Here is a 25,499-nt window from a genome sequence, read left to right on the forward strand (position 1 = left end):
AGAGTGCGCTCTGTTCTTTTAAGGGTCCTGCTGATAGAGCATCAGCAATAGCATTGGCGGATCACTACGTTTCGACGTGCCAATATCAAGCTTCGATATCCGGCCGGTCGCGTGCGTTAGTCGGAATGCAGTACAGCAGCCAGTGTACTGTGCAAGAATAAGCCGACAGCCGGGCAAAATTCAAACCGAGAAACCCAAAGTGACACAAAGGTCTCAATCAGCAGTGGTGAAGGAGCAGCGAAATGGGCATATTAAGAGGTTTAAGCAGCGCGACGCGGTAGTTGAGAAATAGAAATAGCTGCGAGCAAACCGGACGGTGAGGAACCCGCTAAGCCTGTTCGGTTGCGACACCTCAGGCTGCCAAGTCAACATCGTCATCTTCGTTCATTTATTTTGGTGTCTTCCTATCTCAACTCATAGCAGATTTGGATTACTACTGGTGGCTTCTGGAAATGTAAATATAGAATACAGAGTGGAACAGCAAAGTTGGAGCGTCACATATGATAGGTTGAATGGATATAAAAGAGATGTATATTATACTATAACTAACTATAGTGATTTGTTAGTCATATCTATATATACAAGCACAATACTAACCATTTACATCTTATTTAACGTTGTAAAAAAACTGAAAACCGAAAAATGAATAAAATAAAATAAGTAAAATAAATTAAGGAAACATATTTGCAGCCCATGTAAGTCGTTGGTATTAAACAATTATAGCGTGAAATAGCACCAAGTCACGAAACTCCGCTTAAATGCATGTGGAATTGGATTTTAACGGTCATTAGGGAAGATGCTATTCCATGGCTTGCTGTGGACTCTTCACTCAGAGATGAAAAACCATGGTATTGCCCACATCACAACATCATCTCCACCCCCAGAAGCTATAACATCCCCCTATAAGTATAAACATTACTTGGCTAGACTCGAACCAAGGCTGCGATATACGAGGCTCTCTAAACAGAGCCAAACCAACCATATGGTGCTGTAGATGGAATACGGAAATGAACGGGTAAACTCCTAGGTTGGCTAGATCAGCCATGTCCAGAGCTTGGACTTCGAGGCACCGGTTTTCTACTAGGGACTCCGAGATTCTTGGGGCGGAAATCAGATCTCGATGGCCTCCGCTCAGCTTGGCTGCGGGTTTGCTGAAGGTGGCCTTCCGCTATGGACTGATACTGAGGAGGATTATCTTCCGGAGGGGGCGCGACCTTCTGAATCTTAAGAATACTCTGCTGGCGGGCAACGGGAGAGGCAGGGGGCGATCCGGAATGGGACTCCGGGGGAGTTGAGGGAAGCATGTCGAAGGACTCCGAGGATGAATTCGCTTCACGGTTGGCGTAAGGGGTCCGGGCCTCAGGATCCTTTCCTCGGTAAACTGACGGTCTCGGATCAGCTCCAGATTCAACGGATCTTCCGGGAGAGGAGGAATCTGGTGGGTTATACTCTCGACGGGGGCCATCGACGGGACCCAGGCTCTCTGCCATCGCGTCCTCGTAGCTGGGAGGCGCATCGTCGTAGGTTTCCTCGGAACTGGCGGGCACCGGAGGCGCAGAAGGTCTGGGCGGCATCGGTGGGCGCACACTACTTTCGCCCGAAGGCAGGCTCGGGACGGAGTGAGACTCCATCGGTTTGACACGTCCGGTGGTAGCCATAGCATCCAGAAGGGCCTGCGGCGGAGCGATTCCAGAGTAAACCTTGACGGGCATTCTTAACGGAAGTACGATGAGCTGAGGCTGTTGGTGGTTAGTTAGAGGATTAGAGAGATGACAACTACACAACTTACTCTCATATTTCCAACGCTGCCATGAGTCAAGCCGACTCGTACCTCAAGTTCATAAGACCTTGAGATATTGCAAGTTTCAAAACTCGGCGCCACCGAGCTCGGAAGAGGTACGCGATTCCACATATTAGGGTCTATGGTCCATTCAGTGCCTGCTGGATCGCCTCCCCTGCCAAGAGGAATGGCCATATTACTCCGGCTTATGATAACCCAACTGCCGCTTTCCGTCCGTCTGAGGTCGTGGGCTAGGATATGGGTGTAGCCAATCAGTTCAATCTGCAGCATCTGCAGGAAGATAGTTTCGAACGACTCCGACACCTTGTTGACCAACACTCGCAATGGTATGGGCTCATTACATGTGAGAATAGACGGGTTCGGTAGTCTTATATCTGCAGATACACGAGGGGAGTCCATAGGTGTGTCGTTGACGGTGGGGCTTGAGACCTTTTGAAATAAACCCTTCCTCGTCTTGGACGGAGGCAGAGGTGGTGTAAACTGATGATGACGTCTCGCATATGTTTCTTCATTAGGATTACCCGTCCTAGGGGGTTCGATCGGAAGAAAATTCAAGTTATAGATCTAAGAACCGTTTTGTCAGTACGCATGAAGTAGAAGAATGTAGTAGGATAATGTAGCCCACATTGATATTGTGTGCCTTGCACATACCGCTCTAATATTTTCTTTATAGAATTGGGGTCGAATGATAGTCGCCTTCAGATAGTACTTAATATCCGCCTCGCCCGGAAATCCGCTTAGTGACGGAGGTAGTGTTTTCTTGACATGACGATTCGTATCCCTAGCCATCTCGACTTTTAGGCCCGTGATATTCAAATTTGTAAGCATACTATTTTGGGTGCTGCACGTATTGTTGAAAGGGAACTTGTTCGAGTGTTAGCACTATATGACTAGCACCGGTATGCCTGATACTCTAATTACCTTGAATTGAAAGGGATATTCATATGTCCCAGCGGCGAAGGTGTATGCCGTATTTTGAGTCTTTTGATTAAAAACCTCCGGAGTTGGGAACACTGTGACCACTTTGTACAAGATCTGTCACGAGCCGATTTATATTAGTTATTCTATGAGTCGTTCAAAGAATAGCATTATTTATTTTATTTAAAAAATAATGAGAGAAAGAATCGCACCTTGTGGACTTCAAGCTCCGTCCGCTTCTTGTCTGACTGCTCATGGTGCGGATTTCGTGGGCCTGAAAGGCGCGTCCGACTCTCTCCTTCGAGTTTCACTTGTATCCCACCTATTGCCGCTTCCGTAGGCAAATGGAGCGCAACTCTTCCGGAGAGAAAATCAAGGTTGGTGAAGTGGGTATGTGCATTGTCTAAGTGAATGGTTGCGGACATGACGAACACCTGGACCGAGCCAATTTATCGAGACCCGGCCGATTGTGGTGTCAATAATCTACTCCGAAATCGACAGAAAAGGTGAGAATCGTGTCCTGATGATGATCGTTGGAATCTTCTATATCTGGGAGCCAGCCTGGTGGTGTTGGTGGACGAGGGAGGAATTTGACATACAAAATACGATATGAGGGGGAAAATGACGTTAAAAAGGGACAAGATGAACGCCGAGTGTGGGGCAATCAAAGGTTCTAAGGGTTCACTCTCTGAGCCGTAGAATGGTGAGGAACTGACAACAGCAACAACAATGGAAGGCCTTTTTATGTGTCTTTCTGATCCTTGCTCCTGAGCGTCTTCGTGTCGTCAATCCTCCAAATCTTGGCCAATGCTTGCGATCGTTTCACAGGGCTGCCCTTCCCCCCAATATTAAACGGTCTGGGCCGCAGAGTTCACGAGCCGCTAAGCCACTCGGGATAGACGGGAATAGGAGACACCGCCACGCTCTGGCAACTGTCAATGACTCCATTCACCTCTATGGAGTATGGTAGTGATATGTTATGACTATTATCAATCATACATCCCATTGGGTGCCCGCTAGCCGCCAGAATTGGTATAGGTACTGCCTAGAACCCCCATCCGTCATATCGCGCCTTCTAGGCATCAGAATTCTTCTAGGTAGCCGCTGCACATTGCCATCAAAGATCTTCTTTAGCCAGCATGTATAGGGGCGGATGAGGCGCAGAAGGACTCATCAGCCACAGGTTTCCCGAAATAAGTATTCTGCAAGAATGCTTGTCACGTACCGGCAATATTGAGGTAGAGCGGAATGGAGTTGAAACTAACCGCGAATAAACTTCATCCCATCCCACTGCCTACGATCCTACGTCGGAGTACAATCAAGTCTGTGGGACAAACCTTCTCCTATTCCCAGTGATCTCACCAGCCAGCCACTTTAGTCTGTTACTCCAGTTAATTAGGTCTAAGTGGCTCATGTACATAGTCCGCTTGTAGCCCGCTTCTCCTCCCCGTCTGCTGCTGGCAACGCTGACTAACGCGTCATTATGTCCTTCGACCTGCTCAGGATACGATGGCATAGGCGGGAGACAGACCGGAATCTTGGCTGCGTCGCTGCCCGTAGGAGAAATATCTGCATTGACATCATCAGCATCCGGCGTGGTAGGGTTGAATGTATTTTCCATATATTTACGCGTCAACTAAGTGAAGACACCTGTCTTATTCTTCTGGTGCTCAAGAGCGTGATATACAGTAGCTGAGCGAGTCGATCGTCTGTAAATGATAACATGAGCCTCCTCTTTGCCCAGCGCAGAGTTAAAATGAACAAATCGCCGACCTGCTTAAGAACATAGTCTGTAACCGAAGAACCTGGATAGGTCTTAGTGAAAGGATTCCATCTCTCAGGTGCACCGCCACGAAACCTCAATGCGGAGTTGCAACACTTATCAAGGATCCTACATTAAAATTCTTGGGTTTCAGATGACTGTTCATATACCGAGAATCCAGTCCACTCTAACAGTATTAACTGGAAAACAATCTTGCCATTCCTGAGATTTGTTAGAGACCTCGCCCCTTCAGAACTATGTTAATAGACGGATACCCAAGGCCACGTATTATTTCCTCTTACCATACCACGACTGCAATGCGTCAACTATATCGCCCACATCATTCCAAAAGGGTCCATGGAAAGGAAGAAAAACATATGCAATTATATTCACATCTCTTCCACACGCGCCAGCGGCAGTACTTCTTGCCAATTCCTCAGCACGCATCTCAATGGATGCGGACGGAGGCAATTCATCAAATCCAAGTAATCCATGTGCTAAGACAATGGCATGCTTGGGGTTATCTGGTCCAAATGATCAGTTAAGGGCGGGCTGGTTCTGTGCCTACAAGGTTCGATACTCGCGGCTTTGGACTGGGTGTACGACCTACTGTAATTATCATGGACCACTGCATATTCTTCAATAACTTTACCCAAGTCTTATAGGCGTGGATCTTGCATATGTAAACTGGAGCCACGTCCCGAAGAGCGGAAATTCCGCGGATGCGTACAAACGACGCGGGGAATTGAAACATAATAGTCGGATTAATATGTTTCATTCTTGGGCGCAGCTTGGGGACCAAATATTTCACTTTCTTTTTCCTTCTTGCTGCCTCTCCTGTGGAAAGAGAACTTGTATTGTTTGTATACAGATCCATAAAGTGGTAGTGTGCCTGATGACGCAAGGCTCCTAATCAGAGATATAAGATGCCTTAGGCGCAAGTGCCCATGCATGTCGATTCTATATATCATAAATAGACCGGAGTCTAGCCTATCTATATACGTGCATACAAACCTTTCAGCACATAGAAGCACCCAAGATTAAGACTGTGGACAAGATATCAAATATATATGTCGAGTCCAGACTCTATAATCTGGATGGCCTCTGGTGCTGACCAGGATAATACTTGACCCCATTTCTAAAGAAAAATAGGTATTTGCACTAAAATTGAACCGCAGAAAAGCAAACTATATAACAGCTCTTAAAGCCACTGAATGAATAGAATTATGGAGTTGCCCTCCGCACAGCCAGAAGAACAGTAATCTGACACACCTCTATGCCTTGGCCAGTATCTTCTCCGAAGGCTGGGGATTCACCTCAACGAGGGCATGAATGAGATCATCTATGACCTTGCCACCCTTGCTATCGGCCGATTCCTTGATCTCTTGGAGTCTTACATCGGCCTCTTTGTTCGCATCGTCTTCGGCCTTCTTGTATCCGCTCGAGTGCTAATGTCGAGACGCAATCACAGTTAGATTCTTGTTTCATGTAATTAGACACCCTAGTCAAGACGACCCTCCAAGATCGTCGTGTCTGGTAGTCCTCTTACCTCAGCTTCGAACTTCCTGAACTCGGCCTCTTTTTGGTTTCTGTATTCTTCGATTTCCTTTTGCGCCTCCGATTTGGCATCTCTCACCCGTTTTGTACGGTCTAGATCATCAGAGTCAAAATAGGACCGATTAATGTTGCGTACGAGAGAGAATTCCATACATTCCCTGGCTGAATAAGTCATCCGTTAGTATACCTTCATGGCTGGCTAGGCTCGTATCCAGGAAAACGTACCTTGCTGAACAATTTTCTGTGCCTCTCTCTCAGCCTGCCGAGTTTGAGGTCAATTCATGTACGGTTTGCGAAGGCCTTTTCGATGCGACCTACATCGAGGAGTGTCTGAATACCTGCGGAGTTCTGGGCGGACTACAAGATGCGCATTGGAATCAGCTGATGGTGCTAGGTAGAGGTACAGGCGGAACTTACCATTTTGCCGGAGCGTCCCCTGGAGTTATCGATGGGACTGTTCGTACGAGGGCGTCAAGGACGTGAGGACAGAATACAGATTAGGGCGGAGTCGTGGAGCTTGGGAGCTTGTGATGCGCCGCCGTTCAACTCCCGACGCCACGGATGATTAACGACTAGGTAGGCGGTCAGGATTCTGCCCATTGTCACCGCTGCCACGCTGATATTACGACACATGGGAGGTTTGGGCTTTTATTTTCACTCGGTTTATTAAAGAGTCACTTTGGAACGAAACCCTCGTGGAATTAATATATTGACATTCGTCGGATAATAGAGATGTCTCGAGCGTCAAAATTGACGTTGGCCGCGACGGGCCTCGGCGCCGCGGGGATCATTTACTTTGTGCATTGGTCTCAAGAACAAGAGAAAGCTGTACGTTGGAATTGATGCCTGTTTCTGTCTCAATTGGATACTGATACTGGTCCCAATCCTATAGTCTATGCACAAAGGGGTGGAACGGGACATGGAAAAGCAGCGCGTGCGACAAGAACGTCAGGCGGAGTTCGAGATGCAGAAGAGACTCGAGGAGGAATACAAGAAACTCCAAACCGTTTCTTCCAGTATAGACGAGCCCAGTGGAGGAGGGAAGAACCCAGCTTAAGGGTCCTAGAAGGACCGGAGGCGACAATGAAGTGTGTTGGTGTGCATGATGTTACTCTGGCAGATTTGCATCTGGTAAGTCCCGTGCGCCGAGAAGTTACTGGCAACGACTGATTACAGATTCTAGAATCAGCATTTGATCTAACTGTTATTGAAGATGTATGTGTATAATAGGTATACCCCACTCTGTATAGTATACTTTCTTAAAGACTGTTTTCTATCTATTATCCGTTGGGAGACAAGCATCTATTATGATGTCCAATGGCATCGAAATTTAGACAATTGAAACCATACCCACAGCGTACAATTTTCTGGTAGAACCAGATTCTCCAGAGTTTACCATAAATATGGTTGAATATCCCCAATATGTATACTCGCGGTTCTTCCCTATCGGAAGTTTGCTGGCCTTATCTGGACCAACCTGTGTCGCGAAGACACAGTTTGCGTAACACACATAAAACAAGGCCGGCTATTATCGGAGGCCGGGCCAATTCCGGCCTCCTGCCACTAACGAACGCTATTTTGGTGCTGACCGGAGCCTCCGGCAAATCATGGATGGGCCTGTGGATCCCGAAGGCTTGGCGGTTGTTGAAATATAGAGCTGGCATGGATGGCCTGCTGCGTTCATTATGGTTGTGACAGGGGAACAACCAATACAGAGGTATAATAGAGGAGTATAGTGGCATAGAAAATGTTATAGATACTGCACTGGGCATTTCCCCCCAGTCCCATGCGATGAGCACAAGAATTCGCCGCCAGAGTGTCTGATATGGTCAGCTGTATTGGGCTTAGCTTGTCCCCGTGATCCTATCTTGCCCTTGCCTGCCAAAGTTTTGATATAGATCAGTCGTAGAAGGCATGCTGTGTGGACATCGTCGAGGCAAAGTACGATTTCCATCGGTGGGCTTAATAGAACCCAAAATTTTCACCTCACGGGCTCACTAGATGTGATATTACCAAGAGACACCCAAGGATGAAGTCTCTGCGCCATTTGGCTAGGTTTTTCGTAATGGAGTCTGCGAGGCCGGAATTGATACCGGCCTCTCAGTGTTATAAGAATCGCCTCCTTTCCCACCCAAATCCTTGCTGTGTCTCCTAATTCAACAAGCCCAGATAGTCTTTAAGAGTATTCTATCTCTCCAAACCTGCTCCGTACCTTCCCCTTTTGTCAATCAGTGCTATCCTCCCAGTCTTCCCCCCCAAGCCCCTTATCAGGTTCCCTTTCCTTTGTTAAATTTCCACCATGACCCAAATAAAGGCCCCCTCTACCTCTACCTCTATCTCTACCTCTACCCTCAAACGTTTCCCATACATCAACAATGACCCTTCAACCCTGCCTCGGTCATTGGACCCCTTCACCATTACCACCTCGACGGGGTTCATGCCCTTCATCATGTCCCCCACACAGCTGCCCGAACCCTTCCAGCCGGTGGTGGACCTGCTTGAACGCATGCCAGTGACAAAGCTCGACGGCACTCCGGGTCTCCTGGCGACATATTCACTAGGCCCTGAGGTGGCCAAGCTGCCTGATCTCACGGCCGAAGTTGACAAGCTGGTCACGGCCGATGGCTCCATGGACCTCTATGCGGTCACCGCCGTGTTCAGGGACTACTCCTTCCTTGCTTCAGCTTACATCCTCGAGCCATGCTGGGAGAACTGGAGCAAGAACCCCGAAAATGGATATGGTTTGGGTAGAGACGTATTGCCCCGCGCTGTGGCGTGCCCTATGTACCGATGTGCTCAGCTGTATGTGATGACGTTATAACCCCCTTATCATACCATTTCCAATATTTTATCACCCGTGCTAACTCTTCTATTTCGCCAGCCTGGACATCCCTCCATTTATGTCTTATGCTGCTGCTTACTCCCTCTTCAACTACACCGTTGAAGAGCCATCCAAGGGTTTGACCTATGATAACCTCCGTTTGGTCCGTGCCTTTGAACATGGTCTAGATCCTAAGAGCTCAGAGGCCGGGTTCATCTTGACCCATGTGGACATGGTCAAGTGGTCCCAGGGATTGATCAGTGGGGCGCTCAAAGTCGTCGACACTCTCGAGGAAGGAGGTTCTCGAAATGTGGTTAACGATGGATTCAGAGAGATCCTGACCTCCATGGAGAAAATTGAAGCCAGTATGGAAGGTAATTAATCTCACTGAAGCCTAAACTCTCAGAATGTCTTACTGTCGACCATGAAATCTGACTTGATATTCTCTAGATATGTGGGCCAACTCTAAACCCGGAGATTATCTGTCCTTCCGCGTCTTCATCTTCGGAGTCACCTCGCAATCCATGTTCCCCAATGGTGTGGTCTACGAAGGAGTCCTTGATGACAAGCCCCTCTATTTCCGGGGAGAGAGCGGTGCCAACGACAGCATGGTAGGATGATATGCCCTCTAGATGGAAAAATATCTTCCCGATGGTTAACTCGATCCACGCAATAGATCCCCCTACTCGACCACCTGCTTCAGATCCCCATGCCTTCCACTCCGCTCACGAAAATCCTCCACAAATTCCGGGCCTACCGACCTCTTCCCCATCGAGAGTTCTTGGCCTACATGAACGCCAAAGCGGCCGAAGTCGACGTCCGGAGCTTCGCGTCCCAGGATACCGAGACAACTATCCTGTTCCTCAAGACCTTGAATCATGTGCGTAGCTTCCGCTGGCGTCACTGGCTGTTTGCCCGTGAGTATATCATTCGTCGGACGCCGCACCCGACTGCCACGGGTGGAAGCCCAATCGTTACGGTATGGATCCTCCTTATGTCTTGTCCTTAAGGGTCCTCTTCCTGGATGGAACTAACGCGTATGTAGTGGCTACCCAATCAATTGTCTGCGGTGATGGATATGATGATCTCCATGTATGATACATATCTGGCTCCTCAGAAGAACTCAGAAGCTGGTGCCCACGGTTTGACTGGGTATGATGCCACGTACCAGAAGCAAGTGGAGCCGATGATGGAGATGGTTCGGGATCAAAGGGACAAGTTGGCAAAGGAGGTTGAGAAATGGTGCAAGGAGAGAGGTGTTTGAATGGAAGAAAAAGAGGAGCCCAAAAAAGGAAAAAAAAAAAAAAAAAAAAATAGATTAACCGTACGTCCATCTTTGACGGTGTGGACTAGAGATAGATTGTACGACGTCAATGGCACTTTCAAATTTGAACTATGCTGAAGATTTCCTCTTTCCCTGCATCTTCTGCAGATAAACCAAAGGTAACGCCTGCTCCAATAAACTACTATAAAAAAAGTCTGAGTTTTATGTCCAGACGCCTTAGACCAGAAAGGGAACGTCGTAACTGCAACCGAACTTATGCAATAAAAACAGCTATGACATCTTTTATCCCTCTTAGACTCTCTACCGAACCCAGAGTGTACGTCCTCAGGGTTTCTCATTCGGTGTCAGAGGTTGCCGGAAAAGATTGTGATTATCAACCTAGAAACGCTTCTGATCATATAAAATCGCAATCCCAGCTGCCCGCCCATAAGCCACTGCATCGGACGAGACCTGCTCACAGCCCTTTGCACAGATGCGCTCGATTTGCGCAGGGTTAGATCTCGGAGAACGGGCATCTGCGAATGCCTTGATTGAGCAACCGGTTATCTCAGTATAGGATAGGTTGATGGCTTTTAATGTCAGTATTTTTTCGGCGATCATGGCCACAACCGCGTCATCGATGTGAGATATGTACGAGACACTGAGTTCCGCCAGCTCCTTTGCGTGTTCCCACAGGAACTGGGCAAGGCTGGGGCCAAGGAGTCGAAAGCACTTGTCTACATGAAGAACCTTTAAGGGGGCCTGAGCCTCCAGTAAAAAAAAAAAGAGCGTCTGATTTGTAACCCAAGGGACGTCGTGAAGGATTAAGGTAGTAAGATTCGGGAATCTGAGGGGCAACTCGTTTGAAAATGGGAACTCTTCAGTCCCTGCGCCGCCGCGGACACGAAGGTATTCAAGGCTAGACGGCAAGGCAAATTCGTTACCCACAAATACCCCACTAAGGTCCAACTTTTTCAGTCGCTGAAAATCTAGCGGGTTGAATGAAGGGGGATAGGGGATGAAGACTTCTGGATTGGAATCAAGCCGCAGCTCTTCCAAATTGGGAATTGGGAAGGGAAGTGAGGGCTGTTGGAGTCAGTAAATGCCTATATAAAACATAGGGTGTAAGGTAGCAATACTTCTTGGCGTGGAATATAGAGGGCAGGAACATGGCCCGTTGGTCTTGACGGCTCTACGGAGCCCAGGGTAATGCTTCGTAGATGAGAGAGATTGGGCGGCCATTGTGCCTTCGACTGGGGTGAGGACTTGGCCTTGTGAACCTCGATTCGGTCGAGAAGGGGCAAGCAGGCGAGAAACTTGGCGATATACTCCTGTGGTATAGCTGTATCTGCCGATATAACAAGACTTCTCAGGCGTTTGGAGCCCTTGAATAGGTCGTAAACTACTTGATAGTTGAAGGGATCCAGCAACTCCAAGTGTTCTAACCTTGGACATCGGCTCACAAACTCCAGAACTCTTTGTGTTGAAGGAGTGGATATATTCTTTAAGGTAACGTGAGTAAGCATGGCTTTAGATCGCCGGATATAAGCTCGGACGGAGGACCAATGTATCCTGCCCCGAGCGCTGGAAAAATCAACCCGCATCCATAGATCACGCATGGAGGAAAGAAACTGGTCCCATTTCTTTGACACGCGCAGAATAGCCCTTGAAAGAGGAAGGTTAGGAGATAAGATGCTACGACAGCCCCGAAGACCTACACAATCTGTTTGAATTCAAAATGCTGCAGGACCAAGCTTGCGAGTTCCAAAGGCAGTACACTGAAAGGATCGTAACACTTCACAGTCATCTTGTCTCTCAATTTGTTGTGAAGCTGTTCTATGAGCTGTGCCAGTTAGCACAGCTGTCGGCACGTAAAAAAGGGGATCTCATATTATGACCGCCCTAGCAGTTACTGAAGAACTAACCTGACGACGAGGATGACTGGTAGGTAGAACCTTCAGACCGTAGGCATACAGCTCCAAGGCCTTGTCAGCTTTCCCATCCAAGAGCAGGGTCTTCGCTGCGCGAAGATATCCCTGCGCTAGGTTAGTATACAGCTGTCATTGTTCCGCGGCCTTCAAATCGGCCCCTGCAGTGGCTTACGCGGTCATCCTGCTTATGGCTCTTGATCATCTGTTTAGCATCGCGCAACGCTCGATCATACTGCGCTAGCTTAGCATATGTGGCAGCACGATTGTCCAGGATACCTAGATGATTGGCATCTTTTGCTCTTAATGCCTGAGGCAACCAAAGAGTTAGAAAAGTGTCTCGGGGCGTGTTGGATATACGAACGAGCCATAGAAAATAAATCAGCTATACCTCGGTAAAAACTTCTACTGCCGCCTCAAAACTACCTTGCTGATATAGTTTCTGGCCATGCTGCTGCAATGCAGCCGCTTCTTCACGCGCCGAATCTGCCATGGATTAATCATCTCAGCCATCAAACACTGCTCAATCATCATCGCTGTGAGGAGGCAAGTCCACGCGTGCGTTGGCCACTAGATGCGTACCTCGAGAGCTCATGGCAGTCTGAGCCTGTTTCCATTCTCCTAGCCCTAACTCGCACTGGAACAAGTTGATTCGTGAATGGTTGTGGTCTCGTCTACCGGGCAACGGCTGCCGCATTCGCTGACGCTGCGCAGTTGGTCTCTGCGACGCGCCCGATTCCCGATGTTTACGTTCTTCCTAATGAGGAATCCCTGCCCCCGGCAAATAACGGTGCTGACGAACCGTGGATACTCCGTTACTTACATCGCTCCAACCGCCTATTCAGGAGTCCCAAGGCAGCTTGCTGGCAAGCCATGGAGCCGCATAACCTGGAGGCGGCGTCGACCTACGTTAATAATATCCTTCTGGCCCGGGGGCTGTTGAAGAGTGGCAGGCCGATCGATTTCGCCCAGCCAGAAAATGAAGAAGGGGGGGTTGCAACAACAATGGGGAGGATCATCAATCTAGTGAACGATCTGGTTTTAAGAAGAGATGTAGGTTATGTGGAGCCCTCCTAAATCCTTTCTTCTCTTCTCTTTTCTTTTCTTTTCTTTTTTTTATGCCAGGAGAGAACCAACCCATCTAACAGAATCACCTAGCGCGAAGCTGAACATCGAGAGAATTTGGCGACTACGATCCGAACACTACGTGCAGAAGAGTCGCAGAAGACGATCGATAATGTACGTTACATGTTTGTAGAAGGTCATGGGACTAAAATTTGGACACTAAGACCTGCAATATAGGAGAAGCTCAAGGCGAAGACGTCCGAATTGACTCGGTCGCTGGCATTGGCAGAAGCCCAGGAACGGGCTCTAAAGTCCAATGTGTCAAGTGCCGACTCTACAATCCGGAGTTTAAAGGATCAAGTGCAGCGGATTAAGACCATCCTCCAACAGGTCCGCGCACAATGTGCCAACGACATTCGCAAGCGAGATTTGGAGACGCAAAAGTTGAAATCCCACCTGGCCGAGCGGCAGAGGGGCAAGCGGGAAGGACTGGGGGTAACAACCATCAACATCAATCCCGCAGTCGAACGCGCGTCCAAGACGAGGTATCCGACAGGTGGGGATGGGGTCCATGATCCGGGGTACAGTCTGAAGCAGGAGACGAACGACTTTCTTACGGAACTGTGCCAGAATTTGAGCGACGAAAACGATTCTTTGATAATCCTCGCGCGCAACACCGTTCAAACCCTGAAGGATCTCCAAGGTCTATCTCAAGCCGAGGAGGAAGAATCGTGCTCGACCGGAGCGGCAAGCTTGGGAACGCAGAGGTCTTCCCATGGGCCCGTCACGACACTTCCTTCGTCCTGTGAGGAATTGTCCGATCAGATGGACAGAGTGCTGGGACACCTGAGAACGTTGCTTACGAATCCATCCTTCGTACCTCTGGAAGAAGTCGAGGTACGCGATGAGGAAATTGCGCGACTCCGCGAGGGCTGGGAAAAGATGGAGACCCGATGGAAACAAGCTGTGACCATGATGGACGGGTGGCATAAACGCATTGCTGATGGAGGCGGCTCGGTGCAGGCCGAAGAGTTGCGCATGGGCATGACACTTGATCTCAGCATTGATCCGTCGCGCGACAGAGTGATGGACGCCGAGCGAGACACATGCATACAGTCACCCATTTTCGAAGACCAGGAAGCTGAGAATGAGGAAGAGGAGGCAGACCAGGCGGCTCAAGAGAATGACGACCGACCGGCCACTCAAGCCGCCAGTCAGTCTCAGACACATGAAGAGAAGTCTCAGAAGGCCTCCACCCGTGCGCTCAAAGAACGAAGCGATAATATTCGGTCTGGCCGGTCACCCCGTAAAGTCTCCTTTACACCTGGATTGCAGGGGTCGCCCTGTGGGTCTCACGGCGAGGATGACGAGACATTGCAGGTCAAGGCCCACCGATCAGAAGCTGTTACGCATCGACCGTCGAAGAGACGACCAGAAACCAAGACGACTCGTCCCCCGGTAAGGGATCTCTATATAAATGAGAATGCTCCTTATCTGACAACGATGAAGCAGGGGGCCGAAACTTCCACCCGACTGAGTGTTTCGCAGAAGCTCGCCGCCGCGGAGAGCGAAGCCAGAGCTGCTGAGCAAGCTCGCAAAGAAAGAGAAAGCCGCAAGAGAACCCGGGGAGGCAAAATCTCAAAACCGAGTAGTGATCGACGACGGAGCACACTGACCAACGACGAACTCGGGGAGCTGATGGGGATGCCCACGAGGTGATCCCGACTGACCATTGGAAAGATGACCAAGCGTTCGGGATATGACTTTGTTTGATACCCCTTTGATCCGTCACTGTGTATATACCAAACCTCCTGCTGCTGCCTGTTGTTCCCTACATTTGCGACGACGAGCTTATCATGACCTGGCGCCTGTCAATACTTCTTTCTTGCCTAGTTGGCTTAGGACGAACGCATGAATGACTAATATTAATTCATAAAACTAGTGGATTCTTGTCTGGCGCATCTGGTGGATGTTCGGTATAAGCATACTCCCGTAGTCATGTCAACCTCGGCAACTCCTGACTCGGTCCGTATGGCAGGACCTCCGCATTCTCTACTCTGTATAAATCCATCCACCCTTCAGGATTGATTTATGTTCCCTTGTATATATAAACCTACGTATACGCCACTTGAGTCGTCCCAATTGACCCTAGACAAATGTCACCAACCTCGACAGATATATTTCAAGGCTGGGTGGCCCACGACGCCACCAGCCCCCTGACGTTCACCACCTTCACGCCCAAACCATTCACAGAAACGGACGTCGAAGTTCAGGTCTCCCACTGCGGTATCTGCAGCACAGATCTCCACACGCTTCGCTCGGGCTGGGCCCCAACAGACTACCCATGTGTTGTGGGCCACGAGATCGTCGGGACTGTCTGTCGGGTTGGTTCTGGCGTCGCCACGCTGGCATCATCTCCCGCGTCCCCGGAGATCAAGATTGGTGATCGCGTGGGAATCGGTGCTCAAAGTATGTCATGTCTACGAGCTGACTGCGAGGCCTGCGCCGACGGCCAGGAGAACTACTGTACCCGTATAACGGGCACATACAACGGACGGTACGCCGACAAGAGCAAATCATACGGCGGATATGCAACGCGGTGGCGTGGACCAGCGTATTTTGTCTTCAAAATTCCCGATGCGTTGCCCTCCGCTGAAGCAGCGCCGTTGCTTTGCGGTGGAGTGACGGTTTTCGCGCCGCTGCAGAAATACGGGGCAGGACCGGGGAAATTGGTGGGAGTCGTGGGGATCGGAGGACTGGGACATATGGGGATTTTGTTCGCTCGGGCGTTGGGCTGTGATCGAGTGGTGGCAATCTCGCGGACGTCGAGTAAGCGCAAGGATGCGGTGGACGGATTCGGCGCAGATGCGTTCATTGCCACAGACGAAGAACCCAAGTGGGCGCGGACGTATTCGCGGACGCTAGACTTGATTCTGTGCACTGTCGATGCACCGGATATGCCTCTGACGCAGTATCTGCGTCTGTTGAAGATGGATGGGGTGTTTGTGCAGGTGGGAGTGCCTGAGCAGCCGCTTCCACCCCTGATGGCGTGGTCGTTGATTCAGAAAAGCGTCAAAGTTACCGGGTCGAGTATTGGGTCTCCAGAGGACATTCGTCAGATGCTGCAACTGGCGGCAGAACAGCGTGTGCTGCCGTGGATTCAGAAACGGCCCATGAACGATGTCAATGCTGCCCTGGCGGATATGCATGATGGGAAGGCGCGGTATCGGTATGTGCTGGAAAATGGGACAGACGCGCAGGCCAAACTATGAAAAGACGACGTCTTTCATTACGACATTGTTGATTACTCGTAATTGGGTTGATCCCAGACGTGATATTTTCTTAAGGTGTTGTCTCTATATACTGCCACGTCAGGACTGGAATGTAGCTCTTTATCCCGCTTGTGCTTGGTGGTTGGTGTAAGTGCTCTCAGCTGTGCATATCGCTGATGCATAATCCCAGCCAGTTGAGTTCCTAGGCTGTGTAGGCCCTGGTAGGACGGTAAATTCTTGTTCTGACACATGGATGGAGGGCTGATATAGAGTGAAGCGCTCATCGATATCTTTGATGTGCTCTTGATGTTCCTCGTAATGCTCATTTTGATCATCCATCCAGTGAGCTGAATTGTCTGAGGCCGAAGTAAGTCATGGATGAGAAAAGTAGATGGTGACCAACGAGATAAACATGCCTGTGTAATATCACGAGAAGAAAGAGATATGTGTTTTAGTATCGTATTTCTTTCCTTCCTTAGGTCTTAGAGAAAAAACAACAAGCCAATTGTCGACCTGCCGAATGATGGGGTTCCTTGTGAATTGCCATTCTGTAAATTTTTGGATAGCTGTACTTCTACCCAAGCTCAATCTGACCATTTTCAAAGGAAAAACTGTCTCCAAAAATGGCCTCCATTGGCCCGCGAACCAGTAGTTTCCAGTTGTCATCCAAGATCTGCCAAATCGCTTTTGGCACTCTGATACTCCATTCACCAACGTACCAGCATTCTCGTAGGTCATAAAGGACGGCACAATAATGAGTTAAGATAACCAGAGCCAAGGGACTGCGGTCTCTGACCATGTCCACGAATTCTGGCTTTAGTCTGATTGCCCACCTGCAGGCGACAGTGACAGAGATCCAACCTCCGTAGATGGCGGCTATCATATCAGCGAGGATATCAATAGTATGGTGATAGATCGCTGTGTTATGGGTAGGGTCCTGTGCTCCGTAATGATTGTTTATCTCATGCAATCGTTCGATCACCTGTCTAGCAGAATCTGGCAGGGAGTTGTTGTAGTCATCCAACTTTAGAATTGTCTCCCACTCGCTACCAACAATTGATGGTACCGCTTTATGCAGCACTTGCTGTGTACCCCGGGCCAACACAAATACTTGAATCAATTCATCAACGCACGCCCATGGGTCCTTCGGCTCTGGCGGATGAGGAAACCCAAGCGCATACATGACTACTACGCCGGCAAATGCAAACATTGCCTTTGCATTCGATTCATTAATGCCACCCAGGAGTTCACGAAAAATCGCTAGTGCTTGATTTTGGTGAGCAACAGCGGTATCGAGATACGCAGGGCTGCGATGATCATCCTTCATGCGCGCTAGATGAAGGGCTGAAAGCGATAGGATCCCGTGCATGAGAAAAGGATGCGAGAGCGCTTCTTCAGGTGCGCGATAGCGCCAAATGTTGTCGGTACGCTCATTGCGACTCAGGTACGTGTGGGTTGAATTGCACCATTGCATCATTAGCTCTAAGTCACCGAGGTTGAGATAGGTCAGGGCCGGAGTAGCTTCACCCTTTCCGCCTAGCCTTCCAAGGACGCCAAATGAATTCGCAGTGGAAGCCGTACATTCTGGCGGCTGGGGCTCCTCAGAGGTCGATAGATTTGACTTTGTGCGGGATTTTGAGCCTTCGTTTGCCCATAATACTGAACCACTAGAATCATATTCACATTCTGCCTGACGCTTAGAGCAATTGCAACAAATTGGTCGAGCCTCGTCACACTTTCCAAAAGAGTCAGTAGATTAGAGATATCCTCTTATTTTATGAAGCAATGAATTGTGCTCTACCACTTGCAGAGCCAAACAAAAAAGAAAGAAAACCAAGGCACTGGGGATAAAGTACCTTTACGCGTCTCCTTTTACACTCCATACAGCCGTGGCGAGACTTATGATGGGGTCTTCGGAGGGCCATCCTGGCCCATTGTCATGGCACCGGAAATGAGAATCCCAAGAGGCAAATGAGAGGCTATGAGAAAGTACGAATCCTTAGGCACCAGCGTGATTTATGATCCGATTATGTCAGCCTACGATATTCGAATTAGTTAACTAACCTGTCCGGGGACACAGAGCGTCCGATTTTTTGCTCTGCTCCCCCTGAATCGATTAAGGGCCAGGAGAATTCTCCCATCATAAGAATTATCCTCCAATTGATAATATGGATAGTATAGAGGAATTTGCAATTGTTGGTGATGCTGCGGTAGAAAAATGAGGACGCTTGGTGTCCGATTACGTTACGGCCCGAAACAGCGGAAGTAGTCCGAGTGGTTTATTTTGTGTCAATTAATCGTCTAAAATAATACAATAAACAGCAACTGGTGGTATCAGTTTCAACAGCGCAAAACCCAGAATCATCAGAATCGAAAATATGTTCATCAAGTTTTTCATCAGCCACCACCACCGCCACCCCCTCCGCCCGAATTGTTGCGATTGTTTCGGCGCCTCTGTTTCTCATATAGCGCTAGTACCGTGAGAATAACCATCACCTCAAATTCCTGGCCATAATCCACATCGATCTGGAGTTTGCCGCATTTTGTAAAGCTCTTTAGGCTATTGCTCGTAAAGACTGCAACGATGCGTCCTGTTTGCTCGTCAAGTAACTTGTAGTTACGCGTACTAAGCATGGCGGGTTTGGCGCCATCAACGCCAACGGAATGAGTCGTTTTCCAGAGAAAAGACTGCCTGGTTGGACCATTGGCAGTCCGGACCGTCATTTGCCAGCGGTACTGGGTGAGTTTGTAATTCTGGCACACCAGGTCCTCCCACGAGACTTCATTGATATTCTGTGGGTCCCCAAGTCCAAGCTTCAGATGTCTTGAGAAGTGCAGGAATTTGCACACAGCCACGATAGGGCCATTCTTGTCAGAGCCGGCATGGACTGTGAGATCAGGCTTCTTTGGTCTGAAAAGTGAGTTTTCCAAATGGAAGACAGGTGACTTGTCCGAAGTCACATCATAGTGGTGGTGTAAAACTGTACGATAGATATGATAAAGACGAGAGTCAGGGTTCAATTGTGGCGAGCTTTCGCCCAAAGAAGCCGCCTCAGATGTTGAGTGTGAAGTACTCAAAGACCAGGTGTTATGGGCATCATCCATTGCGAATGTATCCTTGTTTGCACCCATTATGTGTCAACATTAGTGAGGAAATAATATAGATGAAGGAGAGATCACAAAACGGAAGAAACTACTTTGGGGAAAGAAGGTATTCAGGCCATCTTATATCTCGCTGGGAGTAACTAAGCCCCATATTCTTTTCTTGAATAGAGTTGGAATGCTGCAGGGCTTAGCGTTGATCAATCCATGGTTGTCCTATCCTGAAAGTCGATGGACATGGCAGTGCTCTGTGCCATTTGCCTAAACGGTCGATAGTGATTCAGCTCTGGGGGTTCTCAGCCTTCGGCAACCCAAAACGGGGCGTTCTAAGAACTAGCGAATACGAACCATCCAAACGGGAAAGAAGCACGTGACTTCACCACTTCTTTGTGGTGACGACTGTAGATTACATGTTTTCTCCCTGCTCCGGAACAATGATGTTCCGTACTGGAGTGGAACCTAAGATGACTTTTCACCACGTGATATTACAGCATATTATCACCTGACATCACCTGACAACGTAGCTCGGTGCCAAGGCCGGCGCGCGTTAATCGGTGACAGCGAGAGAGAAGAAGCCAAACCAGATTTGACCGTCGACGGTTGACAGTTCTTGGGCTTTGGATAAGGGCATTCACTTCCAGGCCTACCGTGTGTCTTTGATAGGCTATCTCCTGGGCTTTGCGCACTTGTCTTTTTCGAATTGTCTACTTAGAGCGGGAGTTGTGTGCCTTAATTTCGGGTCCCAGCCCATCTAGAGACATTTTGTTGATTCCTTCCGTCCCTGTTGCCCTCTGACGGTCAACACTTTTGGCTTTCAATATACCTCCAGGATGTCATTTAAGGTCCCTTACGAATCGAGTCCTCCATCGACTCCAGGTAGATCCCGCAGCCTGTTCAGCAATGTTTGCTTGACTCCAGGGGGTGCTCCGCCCTCTGTATCCAACTCCTTCACTCCGCAAGGCCCTCCTCCCTCGACGATTTATGGAAGCTCGCAGATGAGTTCCAGGTCGCAGTTCGATTCTCCACAGTCCCTGTTTACAAAATCTGGAAATGTTAATCCGAATGATAGCATCTTTGGATCCTCTATCGCCTCTGACGATTATCCAGTACCGCGAGGAATGAAGGCAGCCCCAGTCGAATCATTCACATCCCAGTCGCTCTTCAGTGTGACGAATAATAGTCGATTTGCCGCGCCCTCTAATTTTGGGGTATCCAATAGGTTTGCATCGTCACAGATGGACGACGATGCGGATTTCCATACCGAAAGGGATAATGAAATGGATTCTGAAGAAGCGGAGGCTGATTGTGATAAAGCCATGGGAAATGCAAACAAGGGCAGCAATAGTTTCAGCTTTCTCGACTCCCACTTTGGAAATTCTTTTCTTGCTCAATCGAACGTGCAAGGCCAGCGAAAATCGATATACTCTAACCCAAGCAATGCTAAGCGCCCGAAGCTCGACGAGAAATGGGCGGATCAGTCACCTTTGCGTAAAACCAAGCTGTCACCCAAGAAGGATTCAGCAATGCCATCTATTGTGCGAAATTTCGCGTCGAGGTCGCGGGTTGCAACGGTCAACGAGGCAAGTGATCTTATCATCGAGACTGAGGACGAAATATGCAGTATGTATGACGAAGCGAAACGGACTGAGTATCGGGAGACGGAGTTTAGGGTCAATTTGTCGGAGACCTGCAGCAGCCTTGCAAGTGTGTGGAAGTCGCATACAGGGCAGAGCGGTGGTCCTTCGCAGGCTGTTGGCATCGGACCAGGTGACCATGCCTCTAGCGTCGCAAAGGCAGGCTTTCTAGGTTCCCTATTGATCCAGCTTCACCACCCTCCCCTGGCACATGCAAAACCTGCAAATTTTCCTAGCCCCCTCGGTTTTGCAACCACCCGAAGTCTCGTGCCCGCTGGCCCAAGGGTGGACACTTTAACACCTCTACCCAAGGTCCTTCTAGACTGGCTCAATCTTAACCATGCCCCACAAAAATCTGACCTACAAGCCTTGAAAAATCTTGAACCCAATCCTACAGCATCGCCGAATTTTTGGGAGATTCTTAACACTGCTGTGCTTCGCGGGCATCTCTCAGAGGTGGCAGATATTCTACAAACTGCGGATTTCAACTACGCCAGGTCTGCGTTGGAGGATGGATTACCACAGACAGGCTATCGGGGCGCCCAGTTACAGAACATCCAGAGGTGTATTAACAAGGCTCTGCAGGCTCTGAGTGTATGCCCTAGTGTTCAGGTAGCCGACTGGGATGTCAGGGGGGCAGAGTGGGCATTGTATAGAAAACGTGTTCTTGCGGCACTTACTGACTTGGAAGAGTTCGCCGAGGGAGATGAACAGCAAGATTCTGAGCCTCCGATCCTAGGAACCCGTTTCCAGGCAGTTAATTTTGGATTGAAGCCAAGCCCGAACGCACAGGAGTTCTCATTCGCCCAGTCTTCACGTATGGCTGAAAGCCGTGTCCCCTGGACCATTTATCAGAACCTCAGATCACTCTATCGCATTATTCTTGGCGATACAAGTGCTATCATGAACCACTCACAGGACTGGATTGAAGCCACTATCGGTTTGACGGCATGGTGGGATGGCGAGAGTGACGAGGAAAACCTCGCGCAAAGTACTGTGAATGAACCAGGCGTCAGCAATAATGGACTATTTATGCCCCCTCGTCTGTCCAAGACGCAAATCCCCGAAGCTATTGGCAACAACCCAACGGGTACCTACCTTCGCCGCCTTGAACTGGCCTTGGGTAGTGCAACCAGCGAAGACTCCGACGAAGCCGGATTCCGCATCAACTCGCTCAGTAGCCTTGAGGTTGGACTGGCCTCTGTATTTGAAGGTGATGTTGATGGTGTTTTAGAGCTGCTCCAAACCTGGTCGCTTTGCATAGCGTCCGCTGTAGGTGAGGTTGCGGACGCTGGAGGCTGGCTGGAAACGACAGATGACAAGAAGCCGCTATCAGGTCTCAGCGAAAACGACTTAATGGTTCTTTCGTATGGACAGGGTGGGAACGGGTCAACACGCAGAATTCGCAAGGATGATCTTCTTAGCGCTTATGCGTCTGGCTTGTTTGAGCGGCCATCTATTGAAAATCTGTCCGGTTCCCGGGCAGGTTGGGAGCTTGCGCTAGAAGTCCTGAGTCGTTTGAATAACAAGGATGAAATGCAGAAGAGTGTGTCGGAAATCGTGGACAAACTGTCTCTCAACAACTCGACTGAAATGGACAAGGTGATATTGCTGTGTTCGGAATTGGGTTTGCACCAGGAGGGACGGAGAGTTTCTGAGGTAGGTAGCCATTTTATCTCTCTTGCACTGGGTAAATCCGGGGTTGGGTAATTAGTTGACCTTTTTTTTTTTTTGGCAGCGCTACGGGGATCTTACTGTCTCCGAGTCCGAAGAATACGGCCTTGCCATGGTGTGCTATGCTCGTGCACACAATCGACGCAAAGTCAAATTGGTGGTGGATTTGCTTATTTCATATAGCCTTGTTCAATCTCGGGCATATCCGGCATCCGCAGATCTCGACTCGCAGCTCCGTTCCTTGGTTGAAAATCCCAAAACATGCCTCTCGGCTATTGCGGCTGTAGATGAAGAGGCCGCCAAGATCGTCCAATTCTACTTCAGTGGATACGCGACGTTACGTCGATTCTATGAGACTCGGGACGAAGCCATCGGCCTTAAAGAAGGACAGCGACCTCGATTCAAGCCTTTGGCTAGGCGGCGAGCAGCGGCGCAGGCATTGGTCACGGTCATTAGTAGCGCCGCAGACAGTATTTATGGTGGGCTTTACGATCCTGAACGGGATTCCGCTATCCAAGTGGATGGATTGTTGGTGCTTCTGGGAGAGGCTTTGGCATTCATTAATCGTAAGTTATGACACATGTGCAGACCAATTTAAGTGGCAGGGACTGACTGGTAATAGAACCCACTCCCATCCTCTCTGTATCCCAGCAGTTCACGATTCTGTCTGCCATCGAAGACCTCGAAACTGTCACACCTCGCGTCTATGCGCAGTGCGAGGAATGTTTCCGCTCTACACTCATGCAATATCAATCTCTTAAACGTGCATCGTCTGATGACGAGTCACCGGTCGAACCCTTTGTTCTTCCAACTTCGCGCGAGCTTCTGAAGAAGTCTGTGTCATCGCTTACAGCGTCCAGCGGCTTCTCGTTTATTGGCGGTGATATGACTGACTTGGTACGGACTCGATCCCTGTCGGGATCTGGCACTAGCTCCGGTGTGTTCATTGCTCGCCCTGGGGATGAGAGTCGCCACGAGCGGGCCTGGGACTGGCGCGTCGGACTACCTGAGAATGTGAGGGGAGAGGAGATTCTTCGAATGTTACGATTGGGACTGGCTCAAGGGCTGAGTGTTGGGGCTCTGGGGCATGTCTGATAGACACGGAAATACAAAAAGCCGAAGCATTAGCATGTATGTATGTGTATGTTTGGGAAGCGTATTAGAATTTTAATTTTTCTTTTCCTCTTCCGTCTTAAACTACAGAGCAGAATGCCTGATTAAGAGCTAATTAAGCGTTGGGCACACTTTGGGAACCATCCAAGAGCATAGACTAGGCAATACTAGCTTCTATCACTCAAAGCATAGTCGGATTCCACTATTATTCCCAAATTTCCGATATCGAAAGCGACTGTGGTTCCTGTTACTTAATACACCCTGCGGATATAGTAACTACTTCGCAACCTCGGTGTTTGTCTCCCGGGTTTGGGTTTGAAATTACCGGTATTCCACCGAAGTAGGATAGGGACATACAAAACATGCGATGAAAGTGAGCTAAAGTAAGTAGGTAGACTCCATCATCACGATCAACGGTGGATGGCCTCGTTCGACCACGTGGGTCCTGGGCAATGGAAGGAACAGATGGTGGTCGTGACGCTATTTTCTCCGCCCGTTAGGTTAGTCAGTATGCTTGGTCATAGTCGGTCTATACTTAGCGACTCAGGGTCAGCGAATCAAGGCAAATATGAATTGTCTACGCAACGGCTCACCCGTTATCGTCCAACGTGGATGGAAGAATTCAAGAAAAGAAGAAGTTGAAGCAGACTTTGTCCCAATGGAGAAATCAGTAAATGGTTGCCTGACAATGACTCAGGCATGACACGCCAAGCCTGATTGGGATGGCGGGGCACCTGATCCCCACAGGCAGGCAGCTTGCCTCTTTCACTCACTCTCTTTCTTTCTTGAAGTCATCTCTCTCGGAGTCATCCACTTGATTCGCTCGGAATTTCAACCGTTCCATGCAAGGCTTCTGCCCTATGGTTTGGACCGGGATCCTTGTCTGACGTTCCGGACCACCGCAGCTGAAAAACCCTTGCACAATAGACTAGCGGTCTCGGCGTCAGACGGTTCCAGGGTATATGTGGTGGGATGCCTAGCACCTGGTAGTCAATTTGGGGTCATCATGGGAGTCAGAACCAGCTGTCATTTCCTGCAGAGAGCGATTTTGGCATCAAAAATCCGCTATCTGGACAACTCTCTTGTCCTAGGCTTCTTAGTTCTACACTACATTGAGTCCTTCAGCCCGATTAGACCCCACTGATCGACTAAGGCTCGGTGTTGTCCGCTGTACGGGATTGGACTATTAGAAGAGATCCATTATGGTATCGTGCTAGTCTTGCCCGACAGACTGGGCTTTTTTTTTTTTGGTTTTTCAGTTCGCTCTTCGGGCTCTGATATTATCCATGATACACCGTTTCTTTCCCCCCGGGCAATGCAGAGGATCATTCATTGACTTAGATGGATGCCTTGCTTTTTTGGAGTCGAACTACGTCCAGACCGATTAAATCAAAAGGCATGTAACTCGACGTCTACCGCAGGCCCTATCGTTCGTTGACAAATCTCAATTGACCTCCAAGAATGGTCTGGTCGCCTGATGATCGATGTTTATAAATGATTCCACTTCAGCATTCTCTCATATGTGTCCAGCAGTCTTTTACAGCAGCGTTCTATTCAGTTATCATTTTGTTCATTTTTTTTTTTTTTG

At 49.1% G+C, this 25,499-nt stretch overlaps 10 protein-coding genes across 10 annotated transcripts; 5 read left to right on the forward strand and 5 right to left on the reverse strand.

The window, feature by feature from the left end:
- Positions 1-1,037: 1,037 nt before the first annotated feature.
- Positions 1,038-3,144, reverse strand: ATNIH1004_007002 (arrestin (or S-antigen), N-terminal domain protein; the record flags this gene model as incomplete). The annotated part of the gene is made up of 5 exons (XM_033571629.1): positions 1,038-1,739; positions 1,790-2,365; positions 2,453-2,665; positions 2,723-2,836; positions 2,932-3,144. 5 exons carry the CDS (start codon positions 3,142-3,144, stop codon positions 1,038-1,040), a joined length of 1,818 nt encoding a protein of 605 aa, XP_033424944.1.
- A 2,611-nt stretch (positions 3,145-5,755) lies between these two features.
- Positions 5,756-6,458, reverse strand: ATNIH1004_007003 (uncharacterized protein; the record flags this gene model as incomplete). Its single annotated transcript, XM_033571630.1, has 5 exons — positions 5,756-5,929; positions 6,031-6,200; positions 6,264-6,297; positions 6,357-6,395; positions 6,456-6,458. 5 exons carry the CDS (start codon positions 6,456-6,458, stop codon positions 5,756-5,758), a joined length of 420 nt encoding a protein of 139 aa, XP_033424945.1.
- A 312-nt stretch (positions 6,459-6,770) lies between these two features.
- Positions 6,771-7,095, forward strand: ATNIH1004_007004 (protein PET117; the record flags this gene model as incomplete). The annotated part of the gene is made up of 2 exons (XM_033571631.1): positions 6,771-6,866; positions 6,931-7,095. The coding sequence occupies 2 exons, from the start codon at positions 6,771-6,773 to the stop codon at positions 7,093-7,095; spliced, it is 261 nt and encodes an 86-aa protein (XP_033424946.1).
- Positions 7,096-8,337: 1,242 nt separating this feature from the next.
- Positions 8,338-10,123, forward strand: ATNIH1004_007005 (indoleamine 2,3-dioxygenase family protein; the record flags this gene model as incomplete). Its single annotated transcript, XM_033571632.1, has 5 exons — positions 8,338-8,840; positions 8,920-9,233; positions 9,310-9,470; positions 9,536-9,838; positions 9,905-10,123. 5 exons carry the CDS (start codon positions 8,338-8,340, stop codon positions 10,121-10,123), a joined length of 1,500 nt encoding a protein of 499 aa, XP_033424947.1.
- A 399-nt stretch (positions 10,124-10,522) lies between these two features.
- ATNIH1004_007006 (Leucine Rich Repeat domain protein) lies at positions 10,523-12,748 on the reverse strand (the record flags this gene model as incomplete). The annotated part of the gene is made up of 7 exons (XM_033571633.1): positions 10,523-11,209; positions 11,263-11,788; positions 11,842-11,966; positions 12,049-12,159; positions 12,227-12,361; positions 12,443-12,537; positions 12,634-12,748. 7 exons carry the CDS (start codon positions 12,746-12,748, stop codon positions 10,523-10,525), a joined length of 1,794 nt encoding a protein of 597 aa, XP_033424948.1.
- A 176-nt stretch (positions 12,749-12,924) lies between these two features.
- Positions 12,925-14,835, forward strand: ATNIH1004_007007 (uncharacterized protein; the record flags this gene model as incomplete). The annotated part of the gene is made up of 4 exons (XM_033571634.1): positions 12,925-13,104; positions 13,210-13,290; positions 13,354-14,574; positions 14,629-14,835. The coding sequence occupies 4 exons, from the start codon at positions 12,925-12,927 to the stop codon at positions 14,833-14,835; spliced, it is 1,689 nt and encodes a 562-aa protein (XP_033424949.1).
- Positions 14,836-15,272: 437 nt separating this feature from the next.
- Positions 15,273-16,388, forward strand: ATNIH1004_007008 (NAD(P)-dependent alcohol dehydrogenase; the record flags this gene model as incomplete). The annotated part of the gene is made up of 1 exon (XM_033571635.1): positions 15,273-16,388. One exon carries the CDS (start codon positions 15,273-15,275, stop codon positions 16,386-16,388), a length of 1,116 nt encoding a protein of 371 aa, XP_033424950.1.
- Positions 16,389-16,962: 574 nt separating this feature from the next.
- On the reverse strand, positions 16,963-18,313 carry ATNIH1004_007009 (uncharacterized protein; the record flags this gene model as incomplete). Its single annotated transcript, XM_033571636.1, has 2 exons — positions 16,963-18,123; positions 18,245-18,313. 2 exons carry the CDS (start codon positions 18,311-18,313, stop codon positions 16,963-16,965), a joined length of 1,230 nt encoding a protein of 409 aa, XP_033424951.1.
- A 472-nt stretch (positions 18,314-18,785) lies between these two features.
- Positions 18,786-19,520, reverse strand: ATNIH1004_007010 (uncharacterized protein; the record flags this gene model as incomplete). The annotated part of the gene is made up of 1 exon (XM_033571637.1): positions 18,786-19,520. One exon carries the CDS (start codon positions 19,518-19,520, stop codon positions 18,786-18,788), a length of 735 nt encoding a protein of 244 aa, XP_033424952.1.
- An 800-nt stretch (positions 19,521-20,320) lies between these two features.
- Positions 20,321-23,893, forward strand: ATNIH1004_007011 (putative nuclear pore complex subunit Nup85; the record flags this gene model as incomplete). The annotated part of the gene is made up of 3 exons (XM_033571638.1): positions 20,321-22,783; positions 22,863-23,364; positions 23,421-23,893. The coding sequence occupies 3 exons, from the start codon at positions 20,321-20,323 to the stop codon at positions 23,891-23,893; spliced, it is 3,438 nt and encodes a 1,145-aa protein (XP_033424953.1).
- Positions 23,894-25,499: the final 1,606 nt, after the last annotated feature.

This window comes from Aspergillus tanneri (assembly GCF_003426965.1).
Source record: "Aspergillus tanneri strain NIH1004 chromosome Unknown AapTan_7_pilon_pilon_pilon, whole genome shotgun sequence".
NCBI lineage: Eukaryota > Fungi > Ascomycota > Eurotiomycetes > Eurotiales > Aspergillaceae > Aspergillus > Aspergillus tanneri.